The following is a 27,057-nucleotide window of genomic DNA, read 5'->3' as shown; positions in this document are numbered from 1 at the left end:
TACGAGTAGGAGCTGGCAGATGAAACCCTAAATCATGGGGTTTTGCATCCTATTTAAAGGATCAATAGCCTCCCTTTTTCCCCCTTGCAGTCTTTTGAGAACCAAACCAACCCTAATTTGTGTGTGTGCTTCATTTTGTGTGTTCTAAGTTTTGGAAGGTGAGTCTTAGTGAGGAAAGCTTGGAGAAACAAGTGGCTAGAAGCAAGGAACTTGTGGGGATCAGAAATCTACCTCAGTTAGCATCATTTGAAGGTATCAAGTCATCACCTTTACCTCATTTCTTTCTAGATCTCATTTGGGTGAAGTTTAGGGTTATTTTGGGCTTGGTTATGATGTTATTGTGGTGTATGGGCTAGATCTGAAGTTGCAACTTCATATCTGGACCCTTATTGGGTTCTAGGTTCATAAAGTTTCGAGCTTGGTCATGTATGAAGCCTTCCTTGAGTGTAAAAATCCATTATAATCTTGGATTTGTCATTAAGAGCCTTTAGATCCATGTATGCACGTAAAGTTTGCAACTTTACGTGATAAACATGCCTTAGAAGCTTGGATCTGCAATATGGAGCCGCTGCATGGCTTAAAAAGTGTCTGTATGGGTGAAGGTCTGAAGGGGCTCGACGAGTTGCATAGTCAACTCGGCGAGCCACATGAAGATGGCCATGTACTCGACGAGTTGGATGAACAACTCGGCGAGTCCGTTGAAGATTGCCTTGGACTCGGCGAGTCGGCTAGGGTTTTCCCAAACCTTTGGACACGTATGGACTCGGCGAGTTACATGGAAACTCGACGAGTCAACCAAGGATTTCACGACTTCTCGAGTTCAGGAAGGACTCGACGAGTCGGTGAACTGCACTCGACGAGTCGGGTCAGCAGGGACAGTTGACCTTGACTTTGACCAAGGGTTGACCAGTTGACCTCTGGGGGTATTTTGGTCATTTGGAAATTTATGGAAAGGGGTTTTATGGTGACTATAGGTGGTGGAGTTCGTGTTGGTGATTCGGGAGTTGAGCTTTCTATTTCCAGTCGGCACTTGCAAGGTGAGTTATCTTCACTATACTATGGGGTCTAAGGCACCAAGGCCGGCCCCTTTGGATATGTTATCCTAGCAGTGGTTATGTTTAGCATGAGTTAGTGCCGCATGAGAGTGGTTATGCCAGTAGGTAGATCTTTAGGACTACCTCTGTTGTTATATGAATGTCTGCATGCTCAGTAGTTATGTTATATGTTGATATGTTATGTGGGATGGGTTGAGGTGATACTGCTCCGCGCGGTAACCAACAAACCTAAGAGCATTCCAGGTACGGGCTAAGGGAGACTCGTACTGTGGGCTCGATGGCAATCCAGATGTGAGTTGTAGGCCTGGAAGGCAATCCAGACTCACACTGTGAGCCCAACGGAAATCTAGTAGGTGGAGCATTCCAGATACGGGCTAAGGGAGACTCGTACTGTGGGCTCGATGGCAATCCAGATGTGAGCTGTGGGCCCGGTAGGCAATCCAGACTCACACTGTGGGCCCATGGGTAATCCAGTCTGCAAAGCTGTGGACCCATTATATGTTGTTCAGTTTGTTATGTTATTGCTGACATGGTTATGTGGACTGTATGTGTATCGGTATTTTGGGGGTAACTCACTAAGCTCTCGGGCTTACAGTTTCAGTTATTGTTTTAGGTACATCAGGGGATCGTGGCAAGGCAAAGGCGTGATCGTACAGCTCCTCGTGTTTTGTTTATGTTTCTGGAAAAACTCTGATATATACATTTTGAAAACAAGTTTTTGTAATAACTAATGGTTTGTGGATTGTTTAAAAAGTTTTAAATTGGCTTGAATTTTTCGGGTGTGACATGTGAGCTATCTAAGGAAATGTGTATGATTTTGATAAAGTCTTAACAAAGCATCTCGTATCAGAAATCTGAACTTTGGTAAGAAAGTCAATAAGTATTGATTTCTAGAAGTCTAATTGATTTCTGGATACATGTAAAAGCTAGTGGGAGCATAAGTGTTATGCTAATAATTATCATGTTAGTGGGAGCATGATTATTATGTTAGGTGTTGCAAGTTAGCAATGTTAATTATAGAAAACAAAAGTGTCAATTTGCAAAATTGCAAGGTTTGGAAAGTTGTTTTGCTATAATTAAGGGAGAGGAAACTATACTTCATTCCAATTCTAAAAGCTTAGATTGTGAGTCTTTAATCAAATTTAGTCATGATTACATTATTTGCGTTCTAAAATTCGATTATGATTACGGCATCCCTTTTCATAATCTGAATTATGAGAACATTGCAAATAGAAATAGAAATATTATAGCAAAAGACTGATCTAGTATCGTGTCATTATGTGAGACATCATGAAACGTGTCCCATATGCTTCGGATATAGGATCGATTACATGTGCTGTAATATTCATCCGTTCTAATTTTTCCAAATGCCTTGGGCATTAAGAGGGAAAAGGACTAGAACTGGATATGGCTAAAATGATTAAGCAATTGTCGAGGACAATCTGAGGTTTACCAAATATTCGTTACTCATGGATAGTTGGAAGTATGGTGTAAATTTTGGAAGGACCATATTGACATATTCTGAAAAGAGGCAACTCTTGTTCAAAAGTGATAGTCAAAATGGGAATATGGAAATGTTTCCATAGGTGGAAGTTATTCGTTAAATCTGTGTAAGATTAGAAAACTTAATGCAAGAAGGATGTTCAAAGGAATGTACTTTGAATATGAGACTTCGTTTCCATGGAATTGCTCTCCATTGGAATACTTTGTAATGTCTGTTGCCAAGTATTTGTGACTTTTGTGCATAGTCATTACAAGAGGATCAATGCATATAAGTTTAGAATCTAACAGATTTCGATAAGTGGCAAGAATTTGGTATTCTTACATTTATGATAAGGATTTGGAATTGTGAAATGAGCATCATTGAAATGTTGTCAATTGATCTATTCCAAAAACAAAGGACCATAGGTAAACATAGTGTGCATGCTTGGAGCATGGGGAAACTATTTTTTTGATACAAGTATAAAGTTGATTATTCGAAACATTATACAATGAATAATGAGTAATCAATATGGTGTTTAAATAAAAGGTGTTTTATTTACTCTCACAAGTATTGGGGCCATATAGGATTAGTATTATTCTTGTGTTTCACTTTGCATGTTTTGACTTCCCGAATAACTAGGATATTCAAACCATCCACAGTCGATCATACTTTGGAAGTAGGTATTGAGGCAAGACTGTCATGAATGGGTATGTAGTATGTCTAGATGTTTTATACATAGCTGCAGTATTCATGAGTGCTCCTGGAATAAGATTCGAGTATTGGATTAAACCTACGCTCATTTGAATCACTTCATGGATTTTATCAAGAGTGATCATGAGAAGATAATATCTTATATTCTTCAAACGGAGAGATATGAGTTGCAGTCTACAAGTCGGTTGCACATTGATAATGTGAAAACGCACCAGTAACTTGGTGTTATAAAACACATTGTTGTGTGTGATTTGATGAGTCAATAGAGCAAGCATATGAGTCGAAGTTTATCCATTCCTTTTACCCTTAGAGGGATAAAAGTGATATCTGTAGGCCCCTCGATGATTTAGTGATGACAAACGTAAGTACTCGACCGGGCCTGGACTGATTTGATTTGTTCAATTAGTCAGTCGTCATAAATCGGAAATCGGGAAACAACAGATGGACAGAGAGAATGATTACAATCCATGTCTCAGTCCATATGATATCTAGAATGGAGGAATATATGATCCCTTATCTAATGGACATGTCATTGACTAGGTCAGAGTTCGACAACGGCTTTTAAGAGCTACGATTGCTAGTCGAGATTTTGGAGTCGTACTTGCAATAATAGCTTTAGACTTATCCAAGTGGGAGACTGTTGGATTAGATGTCTAAGCCCATAACTATTATTGGTATGTACTCGACCCGAGAGTAGCATGGTCCATTTGGGTTGCATATCATCAGGACAATTTGTTAGGATGAACTCTTGAGAGAAAGGTTATATATGATTTATTAATATATTATAAGTTATAATATATTAATACGAAATCATATGTTTTATTAGTATTGATCAATAATTAATTTGGAATTAATTTAGTGATCAAAAGAGACTAATTAAATCTATGGGGACTAATTATGATAATTAGTTATATTTATATGTGTTGGGATTATGATCCATGTTGGACCAAGTTTATGTATGGATACATAAAGAGTTGGGCCACATGAACCATGGATCATAAACCCATGGGTACGGATTTGGGTTATACCCATGACCCTTGAAATCCAACATATAAATACATGCTCTTAACCTAAAAAACGCCTACATGCTTGTTCTTGGAGTTCATGAGTGTTTTTGGGTGCATGGAATTCTCTCTCAAGTTCCACCTTTGTCCATGATGTGTTGTGACTTCATTTGAGGCTTCCACACTATTGGGGCTAAGCTCTTTAAGGCCAAATTCATCAAGTTCTACAAGCTACACAAAGAGGTAAATTTCTAACTAGTATTTTATGTAGTTATATCATTTGTATGCTAGTTGTAGGATTAAAGCTTTGGAAACCATTTGCATGTATAATTAGTGAAAACATAGATACAAAGCTTCTAGGGTTGTATGTGCACTATAGGATGTTGTAGTATACAAAACCCAACAATTTTGGGAAAACTTACTTGAGCTCGGTCAATTGCATGCACCACACCCCTTTCCTTCATTAGAAAACTCTTTTTTATAAACATTTCTTTTTAAATAATCTACCAAATCCTCAGTTTGAGTTCAGACACACCCAAGAGTATGTTTGAATCCCTCAAACCAAGGCTCTGATACCAACATGTAACGTCCAAAAAATTAAGACTAAAAATTTTGATTTTTAAATTAATAAAACCATTATCCAAAAAAATATCATGAAAACCATAGTGAATCAGTGTGTATCAATAAACATCCAAGTATATCAGAGTCATGTAATATGCAGAACAATGTGGTGTGTGCAATGCAGTCATGCCGAGCTCTTCCCTTTCGAAAGAGAAGTACCTAAAAACATAAACCGTAAACTGTAAGCATGAAGCTTAGTGAGTTCCCCAACATACCACATAACATACATATCAAACATATAATGGGCCCTGCCCATCATTGGGCCCCACCCGATATCGGACGCCGTTCGGCATCGGGCCCCGCTCGGTATACAGATATGTCAGTTATTGGGCCCCACCCGGTATACATATAAACATATAAACAAATAAACATATAACACATGCAATAATCACAAAAATAAATAGCATACAGAATGGTCATCGGGCCCCGCCCGATAAACATATAAACACATAACATATGTAAGAGTCATGCAGACATCTAGCATCTAAATATAACAAACCATAGGACGACGTTGGTGCCTTCGACCCGCTAATCATAGTGAGGAAACTCACCTCACCGACAAAATCCACAGCTAACAGCTCATACAGCCAACGAACGAGTGCCATACACCTCCTAACAAACCATACAAGGTAAACCCTTAGTCCACCTTCTAAAACTAGCAATTTGACCAAAAGTCAACTCCACCAAAAGTCAACACTCAAAGTCAATGGTCAAAGTCAAATTCAACAGTCAACATTTCCATCAGTTGACACTCACGTCGTGACCAATCCTTGGTCACGTCGTGAGAACGCACTCGGCCAGATTCCAACTCAACTCACTTCAATTCAGTCAACTCGGTACCAGATGACCCACTCAGCAGACCTCACGACGTGAACCTTCCTTGGTCACGTCGTGAGCTCAGCCAGTCGAAACATTGGCGTAAAAACCATTCTCACGTCGTGACACTCCCTGTGTCACGTCGTGAGCCACATTTGATGCTAAATCGTAATATCTTAATTCCTTAATCCATTAAGTCAAACATTCCAACTTTCCAGAGGGATTTCATACATCAAAAGCAACGTAAAAATCTTTGCTTTATGGACATGCATGTCCAATGCCATTCTTGAACTTGATTAGGTCAAAATGGTGAAAATGAGATCCAAATCTCATTCATGGGACCAAAACTCAACCAAATCATAAATCTAGCACACCAAACCTTAAAGGGACCTCATGGATCCATAAAGTTGCCAACTTTATGGAATCCACCCACTCAAACCACCTCCAACATGAAGTAAAGGCATAAAAGTATATACCTTAGAAGAATAACACATAAAGGTTGGAACTTGAGGACTTACCATGGTCCAAGGTATGATCTTTAAGGTGGTGAGGGAACTTGCTTGCTGGATCTAAGCACCAAGAACATCTTTTTCTTCTTCAAAGCACCAAAATCTTCATAAATGGATGGAAGAGGAGAGGGGAGGCTCAAAATGGTGGAAGTGGGGCTAGGGTTTCTCTCAAGATGATATAGATATGATGGAGGCTCATAAAATGCCCCAAAAATACGGAACCAACCCTTATATATATTGAAAACCCTAAAAACTCGTGGGCTTGGGCTGCACAGTTCTCACATCATGAGCACAATTTAAATGAGCATTTCCGTTTAATCACTTCTCACATCGTGAGCTCCAATTGCTCACGTTGTGAGCTAAGTTTTCCCCAAATCCTTTCCAACTTCGAACAATCATAACTTCTTCGTTTCAACTTCGATTTCGACGATCTTTATATCCACAGAAAGGTAATAAAAAACTCTACACTTCTATCAACTCCCCCTTTCCATAAAACTTTCCGAACTAAAATCCAAAATTCATAAAAGGCCCTAACTGCTACTTAACTGATATACCCTTGGGCTCCAAAACACAAACCAGACTCCCAAATCATCTAAACTACATTACCCACACTCAAAGGGGGTCCAGGTCTCTTTTCCAAAGGCCCTAAGGCTCATGATAACCGGTCCTTGGGTTATGGCCACAAATTATAAAACGATTCGGAACAGGGCGTTACAATTTCTTTTTCAAAAAACATATAAAAGTTAACGACTGATAAACCATATAAAAATACAAAAAAGATCACACTAGAAATGACTAACCATTAATTTAAATTTAAAAAAATAAAAAATGTACTCCAAAATGACATTCCAAAATGTTGCTTCGGGATTACGAACTTCACTTCAGAACACATTGTTCAGGACAAAGTAAGCATTTTACAGATAAAAGAAAAAAAGTGGTTATTTGAGTCAAAATGGACATTTATATTGGTTAGTTTACTCAGTTTCGTTTTTATATAACTTTCCAATACTTAAATACTTTAATTTTAATTAATGTTCAATTTTTATAAAAGTTTTTTAGGTTTTAACTAGAACTCTTAATAAATGATTATTTAGACAAAACTACAAAACCGGTCATCTGATTTGCATTTTAAAGGAAAACCAATTCAAATCTTCAAAAAAGTTGAAGAAAGTATTTTTCAGTTAGTTTCATTGTGGACTTAGTCCTTGGAAAAGTTAATATGTCTATTTGACCATTTTAATTTTTTTCCTATTATTTTTAAGACAAAATTGCAAAAATGTTCCCTGTGGTATGCATTTTTTTGGGGTTTTAGTTCAAACCCGACTTTTTTGGATTAATGGTCATTTTGAGCTAGTTTCATTGTGGATTTGGTCACTCTGTTAACTGAAATGCCTGTAATTCCCTTCTAATTTATTTTTTATGTTTTTTTCTATTTAATTTAAATGAAAAAGAAAATAATTAATTAATTTTGGCCCACATCTCTCTCTCTCTCTCTCTCTCTCTCTCTCTCTCTCTCTCTCTCTCTCTCTCTCTCTCTCTTTAAGAAAAAAACCCACGTATCTTCTTCTCCCCACCTCACCTATAACTCAAAGCCATTAAAAATCAGATTAGTAAAAAGGATGGTACGAGAGAAACGAGAGTGGTGGTGTGTTGGGGTTTATCAAAAGGAAAGAGAAAAGTTTTGGGGCTCGATTTGGGTTTTTTTATTGATAGAGATAAAGGGGGAGATAGAGGATCTGTGTGATCGGCAAGTGACAAATGAAAGTACAGAGGGTTCTTGATGGGTGATTTTAGAAGGAGACGGTGAGAGGGGATGTAAGTCGAAGATGAAGAACGAGATTACGACATCGAACAGGGTCGTTGATTTGGACCTGGAAGACGAGAAAGATACGAGAGGAGTGGAGAGAAGACAATAAAAAACATCAAGAAAGGGAGAAGGAGTCTAAGCGCCGGTGGGAGTGGGTTTAAGCCCCTCTGAGTTTGAACTCCGACAGCAACAAGCAGCGGTCAATACCTCTCCCTCATCTCTGAAATCGTCTTTGAAAGATGCTCAATCCATCGTCTCTGAAATGATTTTTGAAAAACTCGTCTATGAAAAACGATTTCTGCCACCACCTATTCTAGATCGTCGCCGTCACCATTATCGGACCGCCAGTGACCCCCATCGCCTCTTCTCTATCACAGATATGCTCAGATCTATCTGTAACCCCATCCTCATCATCACTACCTCCACTGCAATCAAACTCCATCAACCTTCGGCTACCTCCCACCCTTGATTTCTAGGGTTTTGTTTTGTTTTCAGAAATGGTTTGAAGAACAATGATTTCATATTCAATTTATGGGTTTTTCAGTGCCGAAACGATTTTAGATTCATGAGTGTAGGTGTTTATTTTGTAAAACAAACCTAAAAAATGGAGTGTCTTGATTGTGTGTTCATGAGTTATGAACGTGAGAGAGAGAGAGAGAGAGAGAGAGAGACCCTTTTTATTTTTTTAATTATTAAAATGAATAAATTAGTATTAGATTTAAAAAACAATGAAAGAAAAATGGAAAATAAATACCTCAATGGTATTACAGTCATTTCATTATTCAGAGGGACCAAAAACGCAACGAAACTAGCTTAAAAGGACCACTAATACAAAAAAAATCGGTGTTTGGACTAAAACCCCCTAAAAAAATGCATACCACAGAGATCATTTTTGCAATTTTGTCTATTTTTAATTATTTACCATTTTTGTTAATGAAAAAATAAAAATAAATCCCCCAACTCTCCCTTTTAAACCCCTAGTCAACTCCCATTTCCCTTCAAGAATCAGCCACCGCCTAGATGCCCAACTCTCTGGCGATCACCGTTGTTCTCTGACAAACACATGATCTAAAACCATATAATGAATATTCAAAAACCAAAAATCTGTCAGTACAAAGACTGGAGATTCAATTACCAAACATTAAACCCATAAATCTATAATATTCCATGGATTAATTAATGATTTAATCAAGAAATTGAAAACCAAATTACAATCATACCACATCCTTAGCTCTAAATAAAACCTAAACATATGCATAAGATTCAATTAACAATGAGCCAAGTGTGCTTCATTCTGCAATTGAAGAGGCGTTTTTATGAGAAGATGGATTTACGGAGATGTTAGGCTATCCCCATTAAAAACTCAACCCAAATGTCTAATAAAAAAATAATTTTTCTTTCTTCCACCTACACAATCCAATTAAATCCAATTTTTTACACATTAGCAACCCAACTTAATCCAAATTTTTTATTTAAAAAAAACATAAAAATATATCAATATTGGTCTTGTGCTGGAGAGAAATTTATTTTATGCTTTTTTATTATGTATTTTATTTATTTTTCAATAAATATTAATCTTCCTTTTTAATAAAATAAATTCTTTGTAAAGAAAAGAAATAGAAAGAATAATTAGAAAAAGAAAGAAACAAAAGTGGTGAGGTAGGTCGTGGTAAGGAGCCGCTCACACGAAATTGTTGCTTTTTTATTTTATTTTTTTAATAACATTTTATGGTGAGCTTTGGTGATATGCTCATAACTGGGGTAGTCTTAATGATACAAATTAGTGTTGTTGTTGGTGAGTGATGAACACACATCTGTACACACACCAAACAAATCCATGACAAAAGCTCTAAAAATCGACACACACCACACGATTTGTAGAAATTAAGCATCTAGATTGGAAATCGATTTGAGTCAAGGACCAGAACTGTTTTAAGGCACAAAGGCACAATAATTAAATGAGGACCAACCTTCATCTTGAGCCGCCTTCATCATCTTCGTTGCCATCATCATGTCACCATCACCAATACCATCTTCAACCTACAATCAGATTTCAAGTGGAGACGTAGAGAGAGATATGGGATGGGTTTGACCTGGGGAGGAGTAGGAGTCGGTTGGAGTTGTTCATCTATAGGCGGGGATGGTGGTGGTGACATGCGGTGGTGTCTCTGGAGATCTTGGCGACAAACATGTGATGGAATGGATTGGTGTGGGGAGAGCCGGAGAGGGAGGGGGAAGAGGTAGACGTAGGAAAGGGAAAGAAGAATACATGGGGTAGGGGTGTGAGGGGGATTTATTTTTAGTTTTTTATTAACAAAAATGGTAAAATAATTAAAAATAATGGGAAAAATAAATTAAAAGGGTAAAATGGACATTTCAAGTTTTAAAGGACTAAATCCACAATCAGATTAGCTGAAAATGATTATTTCTTCAAATTTTGAAAGGCTTTGACTGATTTCCTAAAAAAATACAAATCATACGGACATTTTTACAATTTTGTCAATATAATAATTTCACCAATCAAACTACTTGAATCTATCCATACTTCAAATTTCAATCTATATATTATCGTTGTCAAACCTTTTAATTTTATTAAAAAAAATAAAATAAAGACATTAGTATCTATAACAATTAGCAAGACGTGAATAATGAGCTATCCGGGTTTTCTAAATAATAATGAGCTTTGGCCTACCATTGATTAGCTTTCATGTCATTTTTCTTAAAAAGAAGGTTTGGTGTTCGATTCTGGCTTGGCATGTTCTCAATTTACAAATCCTTTTTTTTTGTTGTGCTATCAGTTTTTAGATTACAAAGTTTATTTTAGTTTTAATTTAATTTTCTCGCATGCTAATTTTTTACTTTTGAACTATAAATTCCTAAGTAGTATGGGTGAATGAATTGGCGAATATTAAATGGACAGAAAACGTTTCATGGCTACTATTGATTTATTGGAATTTAATTCCCGTGATGTATTTAGTTCTATGTCATAATATGATTTGGACATGATTCTTTTGGCTTCACATTCGGAAAGACTGACAAACGACTTTCATTTTGTTCTTGATATTGGTAAAGAGAGATGTTTACAAATCTAGGCAACAAAAAGACATTATGCAAGAAGATGGCTAACAAGGAGGTGCATACCGATGTTGTTTGGAATTACACATGGGATTGTCCTACAAGGACTAAAACATTCCAATCTAGGAAAGCAACAAAAAGAAATCATGCAACAAGATATCTAGCAAAGGACTTACTGACATGCATACCCCTGATGTTTAGAATTACACATGAATTGTCCTACAAGGAAGACAACACTTAAAAATGTAATCTTAATTAATGTTTATATTGATTACTTATAAGAGATCACAACATATTTTTTCTTTCCTTGGCATGTACACAAATAACAAACATTAATTTACCAAAAAACAAAAATTAAAAAAGAATAATAGCTTTTTAAACCCAAATAAGTTACAAACTTTCACAGTTATTTTAAGAAGATAAAATTGTGATTTAATAAAAAAAAATAATGTAATTTTTTAAAGGGATTTGTCATATATATATATATATATATATATATATATATATATATATATATATATATATATATATTAAAGGAAGTCTTAAGGAGAACAGTAAAGTTCCTAAGGTTTTGACATAATTGATCTCATTATTATTTCTTTATGTTCAATTCCGTCTCTTTTCTGTCTTGTCTTTACGGTTGGTCTTTTTAGGCCAAGTTTGAAATTGGAGTTGCACACGTGTTATTTGTATAAGCCCTTCACCGTCTTTGTAAGCCAATTACATTAGGATCAGTGTCATTCTTTTTACCGCCTTTCTGAGCCAATTACATTAGGATCACTGTTGTTCTTCTCGCTATCGGCTGTGTGACACCTAATTTTGGCTTCCACAACAAAAAGAACAATACATTTTATAGGAGTAAATGCCTACAAAATACAAAACGTTTTAAATAAATATGGTCAAAACTATAAACCTTGCATATTTAAAAATCTTACATAATACATACCTTCTTGATAAATGAATTGGTAGGGACTGGGTAAGGGTTGTGTCCAAACTTGCGAAGGAAAATGTTTTAAGTTGCTATGATAGTTAGCTTGACAACTTGCAAGGGGAAGTTCATTTGAAAAGTAAGCAAAATTAACATGGGGAGACAACAAATTGCAATTAAATCAATCCTTACCTTATGTTTGTGTTTAATAAAATCAAAAATAGACAACTCCATTAACTTGGCACTGCAATCAACTTCACTTAGATATCTCTAGTTATACCGAGTTGTGGTCCAAGAAAGCATCATTGACTTTGGTTGTAGATACTTTTGGTAATGAAACGTTGCCACTCTATGTGCCTCCATGATGGCTTCCCAAGTCGTTGGGTTAAAATTCTTTAAGGGGATCTAAGCATGAAGTAGCATTGATTAAATACACCTTTGACAAATATGCAAAAGATCCTAGCAAGGTGGAAGCATCATGGTATTTGTTATCCGATCATTTAGTGTATCATTTTTTATGTTGTATCTGTTTACTTGGCTTTTTTTATGGTGTTACCTAATGTATTTATCCCTCTATTATCTAGCCCATTTCCCATTTACCTTGTATTTTATATATTAGTGGTGTAATGCAATTAATGGGTTATGGGAAAATATTGAATTAACATGGTATCATCCTAATTCCAAAAACTATAGTCGATCCTTCTAATATTCTTTCTTTCAACTATCTTCGTCCTTCCCATTGCCATATTCTTCTTCGATCATCTCCTATATCTTCTTAATTATCTTTCTCGAATGTCGACCCCTACATATACGGTGTACAGAATCACAAATATAAAATCCTATGCGCCTCTTCTCATTGACTTGGATCGATTGAACTACGATTCATAGAGGGAGTTGTTTAAAAATCATTTTTTTATACTTGATTCTAGAAAAGTGGTATCAGATCTAATTCAAGATTAGAATAATCAAGTATAAAACGTAGTATAAAATAAAGAAATGAGCAGAGACTCGTTAGTGGTTACACTGTATCCATGTGCTTTTTCCGTAAGTTTCTGGTGAACGACAAAGATATCTAAAAGAATAATGAAAAAGAAACTTTTGGGAAGAAGTGAAAAGAAGGGACGAAATGGAAGAAGACAACACGACATGATATGTCTTGTAAAAACATGATTGTATTATGTTCATTGTTACATGCTTTCCTTCAACCATGACCCATTCGATGATTTATGTGGAGATAAGTTGTCAGAACCGATATGGATAATACCATCAAACAAGACATTTTTTGTAAGGTTGGTGGCATTCAATAGTCTATGAAAATATTCAGTAGTCCATGAAAATTCCTTACTGTATATGTTAAGGCTACATGATTTTTCTTGTAAAGAATGGTATGACTGTAGGAGTGGCTTAATTCTCAATAGGAGGCATAGATTTTGTAACATTAAATTCAAAAAGGAAAATATGAAAAAAGTATGGGTTATCATTATTATCATCAAAGAGAGGGTGTTGTCACATGGAGGGGATTAAAAGAACATATAAAATGGACTTGTGCACTACAACGTCAAACATAGAAATGATGTTTGTTTTAAGAATTAAGAATGGTCAAAGCTTGATTCTCTCATTAAACCAATGGACAAAATAAGAAGAAGATGCAAATTATTTTAAGAACATCCAATTTGAAGAAAGATAGCATTGATCCACATGGTTTTCATCCAAGAATGATCACTTAAATAAATAGTGATGGGGAAGTGGCCGTAACATGGCGCTTCAAAGTCAAAAAATAGACAAGCTTATTCACTGTGGTGTATGTGACCAAGTAAAAAGATCTTTGTGTGATTGAAGTTTGCAGTTTTCAAGTTGTTGAAGACAATGTTTGGTGATACAACGAGGATTGATGATAATGAAGATTTTACGGATAAAGAGTGATTATGTTAACATCTCCGATGAAAAGATTTTGGAATTTATTTCTGATGATGTTATCGTTGATAAATTAGAAGTTGTGGAGTGTATGGTTATGGATGAAACTCTCCATATCAATCTGAAATCTTGTCTAACTTAAGGAGGTGTATTGAAAAGTATAAGTTAGACAAGGTTAATTTGATCAAGTATGTATTAATTAAGTAATATTTAATAGATTTTATGGTAAACTGTTACTCTAAACATTGTGATGGTTCGGAAACGTTGTGATTGTTAGGAAATGTGCTAATTGTTATATCTGCCACTCGACAATTACACAAAAAAGTATATATATATATGATGTATAATCTGATGTAAATTCGGTTGAAGCTTAATAAATACTCTTTGTTTTGTGAAAAACCCATCTCCCTCCTACAATCTTTGTTGTTTTATACTTGATTTCAACCCTAACGAATCTAGAAAGCAAGAGACGTAATATAGAAGACTACAAAGTATGAAAGAAAGTTTGTATTATAGAACTAACTTCTTCATAAGAAAACTTCTCTATGGTTTGCTACAAACGACACTACTCATATTTATAGGGTTCTTACACCTCCTCGACGGTAGGTTCTAGACCCAAACTGTGTTATGATTCCTATATAATCTTTATATATTTACAAGGTTCTATAATATTTTAAACTATGATATGGTGTCCTAAAGAACTCTAGGATGTTTCAGGGTCTTCCAGGTTGCTCTTGTATGATCTAGTGTCTTCTTGATCGGTTTGAAAAATTCTAGAATCTCGGTTAGTGACACCCTCCCCCACCTAATTCCTTATTAGATTTTGGGTCTAAGAATATCAATATTAACTTGGATAATTCAAGGATCGTGATTGCAACACTTTCCAAAATCAGTGATTTCGACCCTATAGCCTAGGGTATTACGAAATTTGATTTGGGAAATCCGAGAATAACAATATGGAATTCCGGCTACTTCCAAATTCGAAACACAAACAAGTACCTTGCTATTTTGCATTTTTTGTGAGACAAATAGATGCTCATAATCAATTTTGGGTAACAAAAATGTTAACCATTTTCTAGAATATTCATATTCCTTTTATACTAGGAAGAAGGTGGTTAAAGTGTACCAAATTGGCACAAAAAATAGTTTGTTGAATGATGGTTATAGGAACCACCACCAAGGGCTCTGCCCCTTGGACCCTGCAAGGGGCACTGCCTCTTGGAACACTGTACCCAGGAGTGCTGCACTCAGACCCCTATTTTCCTAAGTTTACATTTATCACTTCGAGTGTACACCCCACACCTCCAGTCTAGGTGAGTAAACAAAGCTTAATCTGTCTCGATATTAATAATAACTATATTAAAACATGTTGATAACACTAAAATAACCAACATTCCTTGACATCCTCGTCAAGTCTTAGACAAGTGGGCTTCAATCTTATCACGAAACTGCGACAAGTCTTGCTTATTTTCTTAGCTGGATTCATTATCTAGAAATTCCTTCCATCGAACATAATATTTTGTTCAATTAGGTGATACTTGTTTACGAATCACTCTATCGACCAAAATTTCATCCCCCTCCTTATCATAGGAGACAACATTTGCGACCGGGCATAATATGATTCACTTGCTGACGAGTTCTCCTCGTCTCGATTATATAGTTTGAGAAGAATTACATGCAATACATGGTGGATCTTAAAGTGGGATGGTAACTCTAGTTTGTACGATCGTGTCCCGACCTAATAAAAAACTTTGTATGATCCCTTTTATATTCAAGTTAAGCCTTTATGTACTTGTCGGGTAGATTTTAAAATCCTTTGTGGGAGCTTTACCATCACCTCGTCTCATATTATGAACTATCTTGGTCGTCTCTTCTCATCAGCCCATTTTTCATTTGCTTGGCTGCCTTAGTCAAGTAGGACCTTGTTATGCCGACATATTCATTCCACCCTTTGGCAAACTTGTATTCAGGCATAGTAGATCATTTCTAACTTTTGGTTAACTCTTGCGGCGTTAGTGATTGTTGACGAGTAACAAGGTCAAAAAGACTCATTTCCGTAGACTCGTTATGTTGTGAGTGTATGGTCCATTCTTGTTCTTCCTCAAACGAGAATCATATTTCATACGAATGGATTTGTTGCAACTCCAACACACAAGTTTTAGTCTCTTATGACATCAATCTTCAAGAAAAAAATTGTCCCTTTTGAATTAAAATCAGAAGTGGCTTTACTCCAAAAATAAGGAAAATTAGCCCGAATTTATGGAGTGCAAACAAAAATCGATATCAAAATGGGTGTTGGAAGGTTATGAAAAGTCATTGTACTTTCACATATTGATCAACATACATCTTCGTTCAAAATCACAAAGGATCAATTACCTCAAAATAGACAATATATGGGTTATGGATCCACTCTTGATTAGTCAAAGAAAAAAAAGTTATCTTTTTTTTTCTGAAAGAAAATTGATAAAAATTATTATTAACTTCCATTATTAAAAAAATCGATTAATTTTTTTTCTTAGGCAACTATCAATCATTATAAATAGGTTTTTGGAGTTATGATCCAATTTTAATTTGTTATAATTTAATTAAAATACATAACTACTAATTTATCTTTAATTGATAAATAATTAAATATGATAACTACTCTTAGCCTTTATTGGATCATATTCATTGTATGACTTAGATTTGTTTACACATTCTTAATCTTTTAATTAGTGTTTTCAAATTAGCCTTCTATATATAGTATGATATTCAAAATTTTGTACACACTTCTCAATCTTTTAATTAGTGCTCTCAAATTAATCATTCTTATACACATGATACTCATGGGCCTGTTTGTCTTTTTTCGGGATAGTGTTTGTTTTCTTCTTCCAATCTCAACCAAACTATAGAGGGAGAATTCATGGAGCATTTTAGAGGCCGTTTTCTAGGGTTTTTAAACATATTTTCTTGCATTTATATTTGGCAATGAATGTTGGTACAGTTTACTATTTTCTTGCTTTAGTCATGAGCAACTAAATTTTTATTAGTCAATTTTAGGTATAATCTATGAACAACTAGTTTTGCATTAAAGTTTTTTAATCTTCTAGCTTATATCTATGAATGCAACTTCTATTTGAATTTTCAAGTTACTATTGTGTTTTTATTCATGAATTTAAATGCTTGAGTAATATTAGTTATTTGTTTTCTTGATTACGTAAAATATTATCAAAACATTTAGTAACAAATGGTTTTGATAGATGTTTGCATTTATTTTTAAATCTTAGGTTTGTATTCTCCAAATAGAAATATAAGCTTTTGATTCTCGTTGGACTTAATGGTTCTTGAATCATAATGCTAGTCAACTTATATGAACCAAATGCTTATTTCATTCATGATTTTGATTAAGGTTCGTTAAGAGCTTTTCTAAGTATCATACTATGTAAGAAGGATGTAGGTGATTCAAGCTTTTAAATTGCTATAGCCAAATTAGATTAACCAAAGAAGTATTACACTATAATTTTTGATGATAAACGAGCTAGTTGTTCTTGTGACAAAATCTCAACGTTGATTACCTCTCCATTGTTAATTATTTCACTTGATATTCACTCACTCTTGCAAATTACTTCCCTTGTTCAAACTAGAACTCTAAACAAACAAACACACCTTTTTTATTTAAAGGGTAAATTACACCATTTGCCCCTCACATATGTGCCAAAACCCACGTTTAGTCTTTATTTTCAAAAATTAACCCAGACCGTCCATGTGTTTGTTTTTTCTTGCACGCTTAGTCCCTATTGACATGACCGTCCATGTGTTTGTTTTTTCTTGCACGCTTAGTCCCTATTGACATGAAATGACTGTTTCTTTATCAATTTTAAATTAACAAAAAAATAAACCAAATATCCCAACCCCTCCTTACGTCACTTCCCTTCTCCCTTGTTCTCACCTCCTTCCTCGACCTACATCCCTGAACCAAACGGCCAACACCACCTTATACTGCCAATCACCTCTAGCCACCAACCACTGCTCTCTCCATCTCTAAAGATCCCCTTTCTAAACTCTGGTAGGTCCACCTATCACTGCCAACATGTGACAACCCGGAACTTCTATCTTGTACATTTAGTCAATTCAATCAATGTTAAACTTGTTCTGTTGACTTCTTGTACTGTTTAAGGGTCCATTTAAGCGTTCTAAGTTTGAGTATATAGCCAAGGTTGAGGTTAGGAAAGAGTCAGCAAGTCGTAGGGTGACAAAACCGGGCCATACACACCCTTAGGGGGAGTGTACGGCCGTACACATGGGTGTGCGGCCGCATACTCACCTTTTGGCCGCACACTCACTTCTAGGCAGCACACCCACCCTTATATAAAGGGTAGACCCCCTTCCTTTCATTCCTTTAACACCTTGGCAGCACACAACACCTTTCCTCTCAAGCTTCTTCAACCACAAACCCTCCAAAGCTTCAAGAACGTGAGTAATTCATCCTCTAACTTGATATCCATAAAAGACCACTCTATCTAAGCCTTAAGTGTGCAATTTTCGTCATGTTCTTCGTGTTTGGAAGTGAGTGCGGCCGCACACCCTCATAAGGTGGCCGCACACTCTTAAAATGCCCTCCAAAGTGAGAGTTTGACTTCCATATTCGAGTTGGATATGACCCTAGCTTTGCTACACCTTAGAATTGGCATTTTGGACATCATCATGTAGGGTGTACGACCGCACACACCTGTTTTCGGTCGCACACACCCTTGTGCGGTAGCACACTCCTTGTGTGCGGCAGCACACTCCCGTGTGCGACCACACACTCATCCTAGGGCCGCAAACCCACTTCTAGGACCCTTAACTTGCACTACAATTGAGTATAGACCTAGAACACTTCATGGATGCAAGTATGGACCTTGAAAAAACCACCAAGGCACCTCTCATCATGAGTGTACGACCGCACACACCTTTAAGGTGGCCATACACCTCCCTCATGCAATCCTTTAAGGTCCTAACACTTAGTGCAGGTAGTTCCAAGTCCCTAGAGTGGTTCCCCATCACATCTAGTTGGGAAATACATTCATTTGACTCCTTTATGTGTCATTACATGTTAATTAGGATCAAATCGTGTTCAAGGATTCACTTGAACATCCCGCATTCCGTATCGATCCTTCATTCAAATCGCCCGAGGTGAGTTCATACCCCTACGCTTTCTCCGAGTTTTTCATGTTTTCAGGGGGGAATACAAGCAAAAGTACAAGGAAACTTGTGCTCAAAGTATATTACTTTGTTTAAGATAATTATATTTTCAGTATACTTTTAACACGGAAAACAGTTTTACCAAACGATTAAGAAATCAACTCGTAGAAACAGTTTTCAAAACTAGAGCAATGAACTTATGAATCATGAAGTAAAATATATCATTTTATAAAGGATTCATGTTAATCACAAAAGGATTTTCTATATTATTACTTGTAAATTTGTTAGACTAAGTTAGAGACACGTCCTTGGTAACACTCCCACAGAATCAGAGTGTAGGACTAGCACTTGTGACCAGAATCTCTTGTACGGAGAGCGTGACTGTTGTGTATAGATCTATAAGGGACTGACAATCCCGCACCTTGCTGCTAGCTACAGTCGGACCGGCAGGTCTACGGGTGACAAAGTCATAAAGGATATCGGCCCCGTTGCGGGCCATATCCAGTCAGTTATGGTCATGAAACTCACAATGTAGATAGCAGAGATTTATTTTTGTAATAATGAATCAAGCGAACTAACCTCAAAGTAATAACCGATTGATTACCGGAGGGTATTAACAGTACCTTCAGGATTTAGTTCATCACGTTTTCTTTTTATTAGTTTTATTTATGTAATAAGGCTAATATACCTCACTGGGAGTAACCAGGGTTTTTAAAAGAAAACTACGTTTGTCGATATAAGTATGGTAGATACTTGTACACCTCAGTTTAGAACGGATAACCAACCATCAACTTTTAGGGAAAATATAAAATTTTCCCGGGATAACTCGGCTTTTCATAAACGGATTGTTTAACAAGTAACCAACGAATATTCATATTCATTCCACGACACCTTGGATTGTACATATCTTGTATGAATCTGGGAGGTTATGGAAGGAATGAGTTTTCAAACACGCTTTTCATAAGAAAATATAGGATTTTCTTGAGGAACACTTTTCAAAAGGATTCAAAGAACATTCTTCCACCAAAACTAAATGCTTATGAACTCACCAGCTTTATGCTGATATTCTTTCAAACTGTTTGTATTCTTAGGAAATCAGTAGACAGGTACTTCTTGGATTTAGAGGAGCCGGAGCAATAAGAGTCATGTTTTTATATTTTACATACTTTTGATGTATTTAAAACAAGTTTCAAACTGATGTAAACATTTTACTTATATATGTATCCACTGTATTGGTTGTGTTGCTATGATTCCTATTATTCATTGGTTGTGATGCTAAACATGACGTCCTCCACCCCGGAACGATTCCGCCATTCCAGTTTCGGGGTGTGACACGACACCTCTAATTATCAAACAAAAGTCAAACCCCAAAACTTGCAAATTGTTAGAAGATGCATTGAATCGATTGCTTAGAAAGCCTTTGGCCATCAACCACCTCCAACTGTCGATGACTTCTTCGTCGATCTTAAAACCCTAGCCAATGAAGCTCGATAACGACACATATGTGAAGAAGACGAGCACCAGATTCCGAAATTGGTGATGGTTTCGCCAGAGAAAGAGAACAAATCAGAATGACATTGCGATTGTGGTCGTTTGAAACCCTCCTCTTTGTCGTTTCCGTCAGATTATAGTCGTTTGAAACCCTTCCCAAAACCCTACCCGACAGTGAGAACGGGTATCCGATCAGAGACGAAGGAAAAGGAGGAGAGAGAGAGAGAGAGAGAGAGAGAGAGAGAGAGAGAGAGTGTGTGTGTGTGTGTGTGTGTGTGTGTGTGGTTCTGAACAATGAAAATGGTGGTGAGTGATGTTCCGGTAATTGTTGTGAGTGGTGCTCCGGCGATGGTGACGGGCGGTTCTCCGGTGATGACGGTGCTCCGATGGTGGAAAGGTAGTGATGGTGTTGGTGATTTTTTGTGAGCTGAATAATGAAAATATGAGATAATGGAAGGGTGTGTGGGATGGAGTTGGAATTTATTTTTCTATTTTTTAAATATAAAATAAATTATAGTTAAATTAAAAATAATATAAGAAGGGTAATATCGTCATTTTAAGTCTGATAAAAGATGCAACATGCAAATTTAAACTAAGGAATGATGAAGGGTACACGTTTTAAACAAACGATGGACGGTCTGAGTCAGAGGGTGTTTGGGGTTACTTTTAGAATTACTTTTGGTTTCTAACCTTTCTAAAAAGTCAAAAAATAAACAAAAGATTTTTGTGTAATAGAAAAGTCATTTTGAAAATAACTTTTGCATAGAGCAAAATAAAGGCTTTTAAAAAGTCATAAAAACATGACTTTTTTTGACTTTTTTTGAGTTTACATGTAAAAGTTAACACAAAAGTTCTTTTATTAATCCTAACACTTTTTAAAGAGCTTCTTTCACAAAAAGTCATTTTATTAAAAGTCCTTTTACAAAAAGGACTTTTGATCTTGAAAAGTAATCGCAAACACCCCCTTAATTTTTGAAAATAGAGACCAAACGTACGTTTTGTACATGCACTAGAAACGATAAGTGTAATTTACCCTTATTTGTTTTTAAGAATAGATTGCATAATTTTACAAATTGAGTCGGTCTTCGCGGATACAATCCCTTCATGTATGAATCATTGTCATATGTCATATTATCGATCTCTACACCTTATGGTTTTTCTCCATTGTTAATTATTTCACTTCATATCACTTACTCTTGCAAATTACTTCCGTTGATCAAACTAGAATTCTAAACAGATATCCCTTTTTTATTTAAATGTTGTTACAAAACCATTTTTACGAATAGATCGCATAGTTTTACAAATTAAGTCGGTCTCCGTAGTTACGATCCCTTATGTATGCATCATTGTCATATTATCGATCTCTACACCTGAAGGTTTTTCTTTGTTGAATCGAGCTTTCTTCAAACTCCATGCACTCAACTCAGAGATCACTACACTTTCTGTTCCGTGGTTGAAGGCAAACAGCCGGGCATCGCCTCCAATGGCCAATGTCGGGTAAACCCTAGCTGTTATACAAGTCTTTCCTCCTCCCCCAAAGCTCTCAACGATTGAGTGATCTATCTGTACAAATCCAAGATCAAACAAACTACATTACAGCTCACAATAGAAAAATATATATGTAACAAAAACAAAAGAAGTAGATTTACGAACCAAGGTTCTGAGTAAAATTTCATCTTGTTGAGGATCTATGTCCACAAATGCTCCATACGACGTTTTATCAATTCCGTTCTTTGTAGAAGACCTTGGATTTGTAAGTTTTCGACATGTTATATCTTTAGTATTTGAATAAGTTAGAGATACTTGAATCAATCGTAGAAAACCTACCTGCTTTGATCACTGCACATTACCACCACGTATCGTCCGTTCTTTTGGAAAACCCTAAAGAAGATTGCAGTTTGTTCGGTCAAGTCGTTGGAAGCCAAAGCTAAAAGCCCAAATGGTCCGAATTTGCCTTTCTTTGATGCATCACTTTCGGTGCAGATAAGCTGTGGATCATCCCAACTCGGGTCCAGTTCTTCGACTTCTTCTAAATTACTTAATTTGAACGAGATCTTCACATCAGCCTTTCAAATAATTAACCAATTATTAGCTGAAATGGATTATTAAACTAGATTTATCAAGAATTGATGGCTTACAAGTTACAGCTTACCTGAGAAGCAGTGATACCCTGAATTTCATGTAACGAACCACCTTCAAGCTTTTTGTTTTGAAAACTAACTTTGTTTTCATGTAACATCTCGATTTCCTCGATAGGCCATTGTAGGAGCTGCTTCTGGTTTTTGTCGAGCCAAATACTCCTCGGAAATGACTGCATGTGATACGTGAGTTAATGATCTTATATATAATTAAGGAGATAAGATAAAAATAATAAGTGAAATTATTGAATCTTTGATTACTTGAACTCCAGCCCATCCTTTAGCGATAGCATCAGCTTCAGAATCAGTCTCGTGCACCCAACCCATAATTATCCTTCGTTTTTTCACAGGATCGAAGAACGATTTGGAAGCGTAGTACCTCCCGTAATCACGCCTTAAACTGCTGAGTGTTAATTCGTCTTCAGGAACATAGTGTTCTTTCTCAGGACTGTAATTCCCAATCACGTAGTAGTCTTTAAACTGATCTTGTAATCCCACCTTCAGCACATGCTTTAATTCGTTACTAGGGTTCATGACAGATGTATCGACCCCATTCATGCTATCAACCCACACCGGAAAGAAATCAGGGCATTCCCATATTCCAGTTCCTGGAACTTGATGAAGTGGGGAATCATGTTTACTCCAATTAACAAGATCGTCGGAGTGGTAAAGAAAAGCGATTCCCGTCTTATCTTTCTGACTTCCGACAAGTAATCTCCATTTCCCATCTTCTTGGAGCCAAGTGGTGGTCGGATCTCTGAAGTCATCCGGTTGAATCCCTTCCGGCAGGTTTATGACTGGATTACCGCCGTGCTTCACCCATTCTTTGAGATATGGATCGGATAAGTCCTTTGGGACGGCCAAATTCTGGACTTGGCGGTTTTCAGAGTCGATTCCGGTGTATAGCATAATAGGTTTGTTTCCGGGGAGGATGGTGGCGGAGCCAGACCAGCAGCCATTGATGTCGAAGGGGTCGATTGGAGTGAAGGCTGAGTCCAGATGGATCCAGTTTATCAAGTCTTGTGATACAGAATGCCCCCAATGCATTCGTATGTTGAAGAATGGGCCGAAAGGGTTGTGTTGATAAAAGAAGTGGTATACTCCATTGTACCACATTTGTCCTGTTTTAGAATTTAAAATAATCCTCTTTTTAATTAGTTCACAACAAAATAAACAAAATGAAAAATTAATAAATCGAAAAGTAGGTGTTGAAGATTTCGTACCATTAGGATCTGCATCAATGAATCAGTCAGATTTCATGTTCGTCGTCACAGATCAAGGAAACCGTTGCGATATTAGAACATGTATAGAAAGAAAGTTAAAGCTGAAGAAGAAGAAGAAGAAGAAGAAGTGAAATGTAAAAAGAAAAGCTCACCGTTCATCCAGTTTTGCGGAGGCTGGAAGTGAAATGCCGTCCGATAAGGCTGCCCCGACGCGGCAGCAAGAGGAGATTCCGCCGGCGTACTGCTGGGATTAGACATGATTCAAGTCAAGCACCAGAAAAGATATCAGCAACAAAGTGGCGCTTTTCAACACCACCAAACGCAGATCGGAAGACTGTTATTCCCTCTTCTGGTCTAACATTTTAATATATAATTCCTTTTCTTTTGTAATAACACGGTTAGGTTTACAATAATTCAAATTTTTTCTAACATAAACATGATTTTAACAATATATTCTTTTATAAAAGATTGACGTGACATATAAGCCTCAACAATACTCAAGAAGGTCCAATATAAAAATCTTGTTCTTGTTTTATAAGACGACAATATATCAAGATCAAGCTAATTTATCGAGTAAAACAGTTATTTGTGGAAAAAATAGTTAACATTTTGTTATCTACATGTTATTTTCTTTTACTAATTTATTTATTTATGTTTTAATTTACAAAAGAAAACTAAAATAACCGCTTTATATAGTGAGCCTTCTGCGAAATGTGAAGCCACTACAAAACGTGTATTTGTAATTTAACCATGCGGTTTTGTCTGTTTAACATTGAGGATCACCAACTGCGAAATCGACCCCTTCGAATCCCCCTCCCCACGTTCGAAATTTGGGGAGAAGTTGAGTTTTTCATTTTTTTGGGCCTCTGGGAGAAGTTGACTTTTCGTTTTAGGCTTTTTAGTTTTATTGTGGGTCCTCAACGGAAGTTTGAGTTTATCGGGTTGGGTTTTGTACTTTGTACACTACTACAAAATTTTTTTTGGGCATATAATGTAAAATTTATAATTTTGGGTTAGACGTTTAAAAACTAAAGATGATAAAAGCTAATAAACAAACGCCAAAAGATGAAATAAGAAGGTATGAAGGGGACTCGATTTATATCCTAATTATGAAAAGGGCTTTATGTGGAAATTACTTAATTAAAAAGGAATTAAGTGTCAAAACATAACACTAAAACGAAAGAAAAATTAAATATAACTGAAATAAGTATAAGTGATGGAACATGGGGGTGTTATTTGTAAGTCTCGTAACACCAAATATTTAGGTAAGTAAAAGGAGAGAAGGGACCATAAATTTTTATAGTGGGTTTCGTTGCCAGAGAGGTTGGCGGAGGACGGCGGTAACGGCAACCAATGGTGATGAAAATCCATCTCGGGTTTTTAGAGAGATTAGAGACGAATTCAAATTATGAACGACGAGGGGGGAGGATGACAGATAGCTTTTTTTAGTCTTTGCACTATCTTTTTTAGTCTTTTAAGGAAAAAGCATGACGGACCATTGGATTTAACATGAGATGAACGGTCTACGCATCTTTAAGAGTAATTTGTGTCAAATACACGATGACAATATGTGTGATACAAATATGGGAGTGACCAACTCATTTTTTCAATTTTCACGTGGTTGTATCTTGAGCATGGTAACTTGTATTTAAGATCTTTGTTTAAATGCTTTATAAGTAGTGTGTATATATATATATATATATATATATATATATATATATATATATATATATATATATATATATATATATATATATATATATATATATATATACTAGCCATTTACCCGCGCTAATCACCGGGTAGAAATATGATGATTGAACGAGTTACCGGAGACCATGGAGATATTTTATTTACCAAATTAGAAGTAAAGATATTAAAATGTTTGCATATAACTCATATAATTTGGAAAATATTTCAGGGATGGTGTGTAAAGATAAAAAAAAAGGGGTTAATTGCTATGGATTTACAAAGTTTATAATTATTGTATGATAAATAATCAAAAAATGATGCTTTTGTGATGAGATCTTAGTTATTTTTTTTTTCATTTTTGTGATTATCGTAGAATTTGGCTAAAAAGTAGTTCGTTTTGTGTTCAGATCTTATTTATTCTTGTCATTTTGTGTTGGAAACAACAAATCGCACAACCGAAATCACTAACCGTGTTTTGAGGTTATGTGTGTGTCTGTGTATGTATGTATGTATGTATGTATGTATGTATATATTTATGTATGTATGTATGTATTTATGTATGTAAGTATTTATGCATGTATGTATGTATGTATGTGTATGTGTGTGTGTGTGTCTCTGTGTGTGTGTGTGTGTGTGTGTGTGGGTGGGGGGGGGGGTTAAGGATTTGTATCATTGTGTTGTTTCGATAAGGTAGTGAGCTTTATAACTTTTATTTTTAATAATTTAATTTAATATTTTTTGTTTGTTGATAATCTTTTAAGTAATGCTTTTCCTGGGAGTATGGCATCGGTTACTTCAGCGTCGTAGCGCCTGGTACTCGAACATTGGCTCGAGGCATTTTCTCTACCCCTTCTTACCCTGAAAAAGCAGGGTCACCTTACGTCCTTGAACCGATAACCATCTTTCGGCTAACCTAGCCTCCTCCGTCCCTCGGGACCAACAAGGGGTAGTACAGGAATATTCACCTGTTATCCTTCAACTACGCCTTTCGGCCTGATCTTAGGCCCTGACTCACCCTCCGTTGAAGCGTAATGTGTAATGCATTGTCTGTCCCATAATGGGTCTCATTCTTCTAGCCTTTCCCCGAAGTCGATGACTATTCATCGCGATTACCTTGACACCAAAGAAGAGTTCGACCCAATGCTTTATTTCTGTCCTAGTTGATCCTGATTCGACATTAGAAGTATATTGATTTTTACCCAATAACTGAATACTTTTGTCTGTAAATACTGCATACCTGATTCCATCCATAAATCGATTTGATTCCCTATGAGTTCTAGTCTCAATAAGACTACTAATTCTTACTGTTCATATAGTATGATATGAATATACCACATCAATTCGTTGAAGTATTGAATAATATCTTAATACACACTTTAAAAATAATAATTTGTTTTCATCTGGAATAAATTATTTTATCAATGAAC

General features: G+C 36.0%; 1 protein-coding gene and 1 long non-coding RNA gene across 2 annotated transcripts; both read right to left on the bottom strand.

Annotated features, from left to right (window-relative positions):
- Window positions 1-8,746: 8,746 nt before the first annotated feature.
- Window positions 8,747-10,274, bottom strand: LOC145165676 (uncharacterized). The gene is made up of 2 exons (XR_013740178.1): window positions 9,977-10,274; window positions 8,747-9,074 (listed from the first exon to the last, which is right to left on the bottom strand). It is a non-coding gene; the product is annotated as an uncharacterized LOC145165676 (long non-coding RNA).
- Window positions 10,275-21,804: 11,530 nt separating this feature from the next.
- On the bottom strand, window positions 21,805-24,354 carry LOC145165675 (beta-fructofuranosidase, insoluble isoenzyme CWINV3-like). The gene is made up of 7 exons (XM_079084469.1): window positions 24,091-24,354; window positions 23,939-23,947; window positions 22,977-23,836; window positions 22,730-22,888; window positions 22,405-22,643; window positions 22,231-22,321; window positions 21,805-22,140 (listed from the first exon to the last, which is right to left on the bottom strand). The coding sequence occupies exons 1-7, from the start codon at window positions 24,194-24,196 to the stop codon at window positions 21,910-21,912; spliced, it is 1,695 nt and encodes a 564-aa protein (XP_078940595.1). The 5' UTR covers window positions 24,197-24,354; the 3' UTR covers window positions 21,805-21,909.
- Between the last annotated feature and the right edge of the window lie 2,703 nt (window positions 24,355-27,057).

Source organism: Lactuca virosa, chromosome 3 (genome assembly GCF_052849685.1).
Source record: "Lactuca virosa cultivar CGN04683 chromosome 3, Lactuca_virosa_CGN04683_v6, whole genome shotgun sequence".
NCBI lineage: Eukaryota > Viridiplantae > Streptophyta > Magnoliopsida > Asterales > Asteraceae > Lactuca > Lactuca virosa.
The sequence above is the reverse complement of the archived record's forward strand: the minus strand, read 5'-3'. Positions and strand labels throughout refer to the sequence as shown.

Coding starts and splice junctions, on each gene's coding strand:
- LOC145165675 (XM_079084469.1), bottom strand. CDS start 24,196: ATGTCTAATCCCAGCAGTACGCCGGCGGAATCTCCTCTTGCTGCCGCG. Junction 22,644..22,729: donor AGGGTATCACTGCTTCTCAG/GTAAGCTGTAAC, acceptor ATTATTTGAAAG/GCTGATGTGAAGATCTCGTT. Junction 22,141..22,230: donor AAATTTTACTCAGAACCTTG/GTTCGTAAATCT, acceptor GGATTTGTACAG/ATAGATCACTCAATCGTTGA.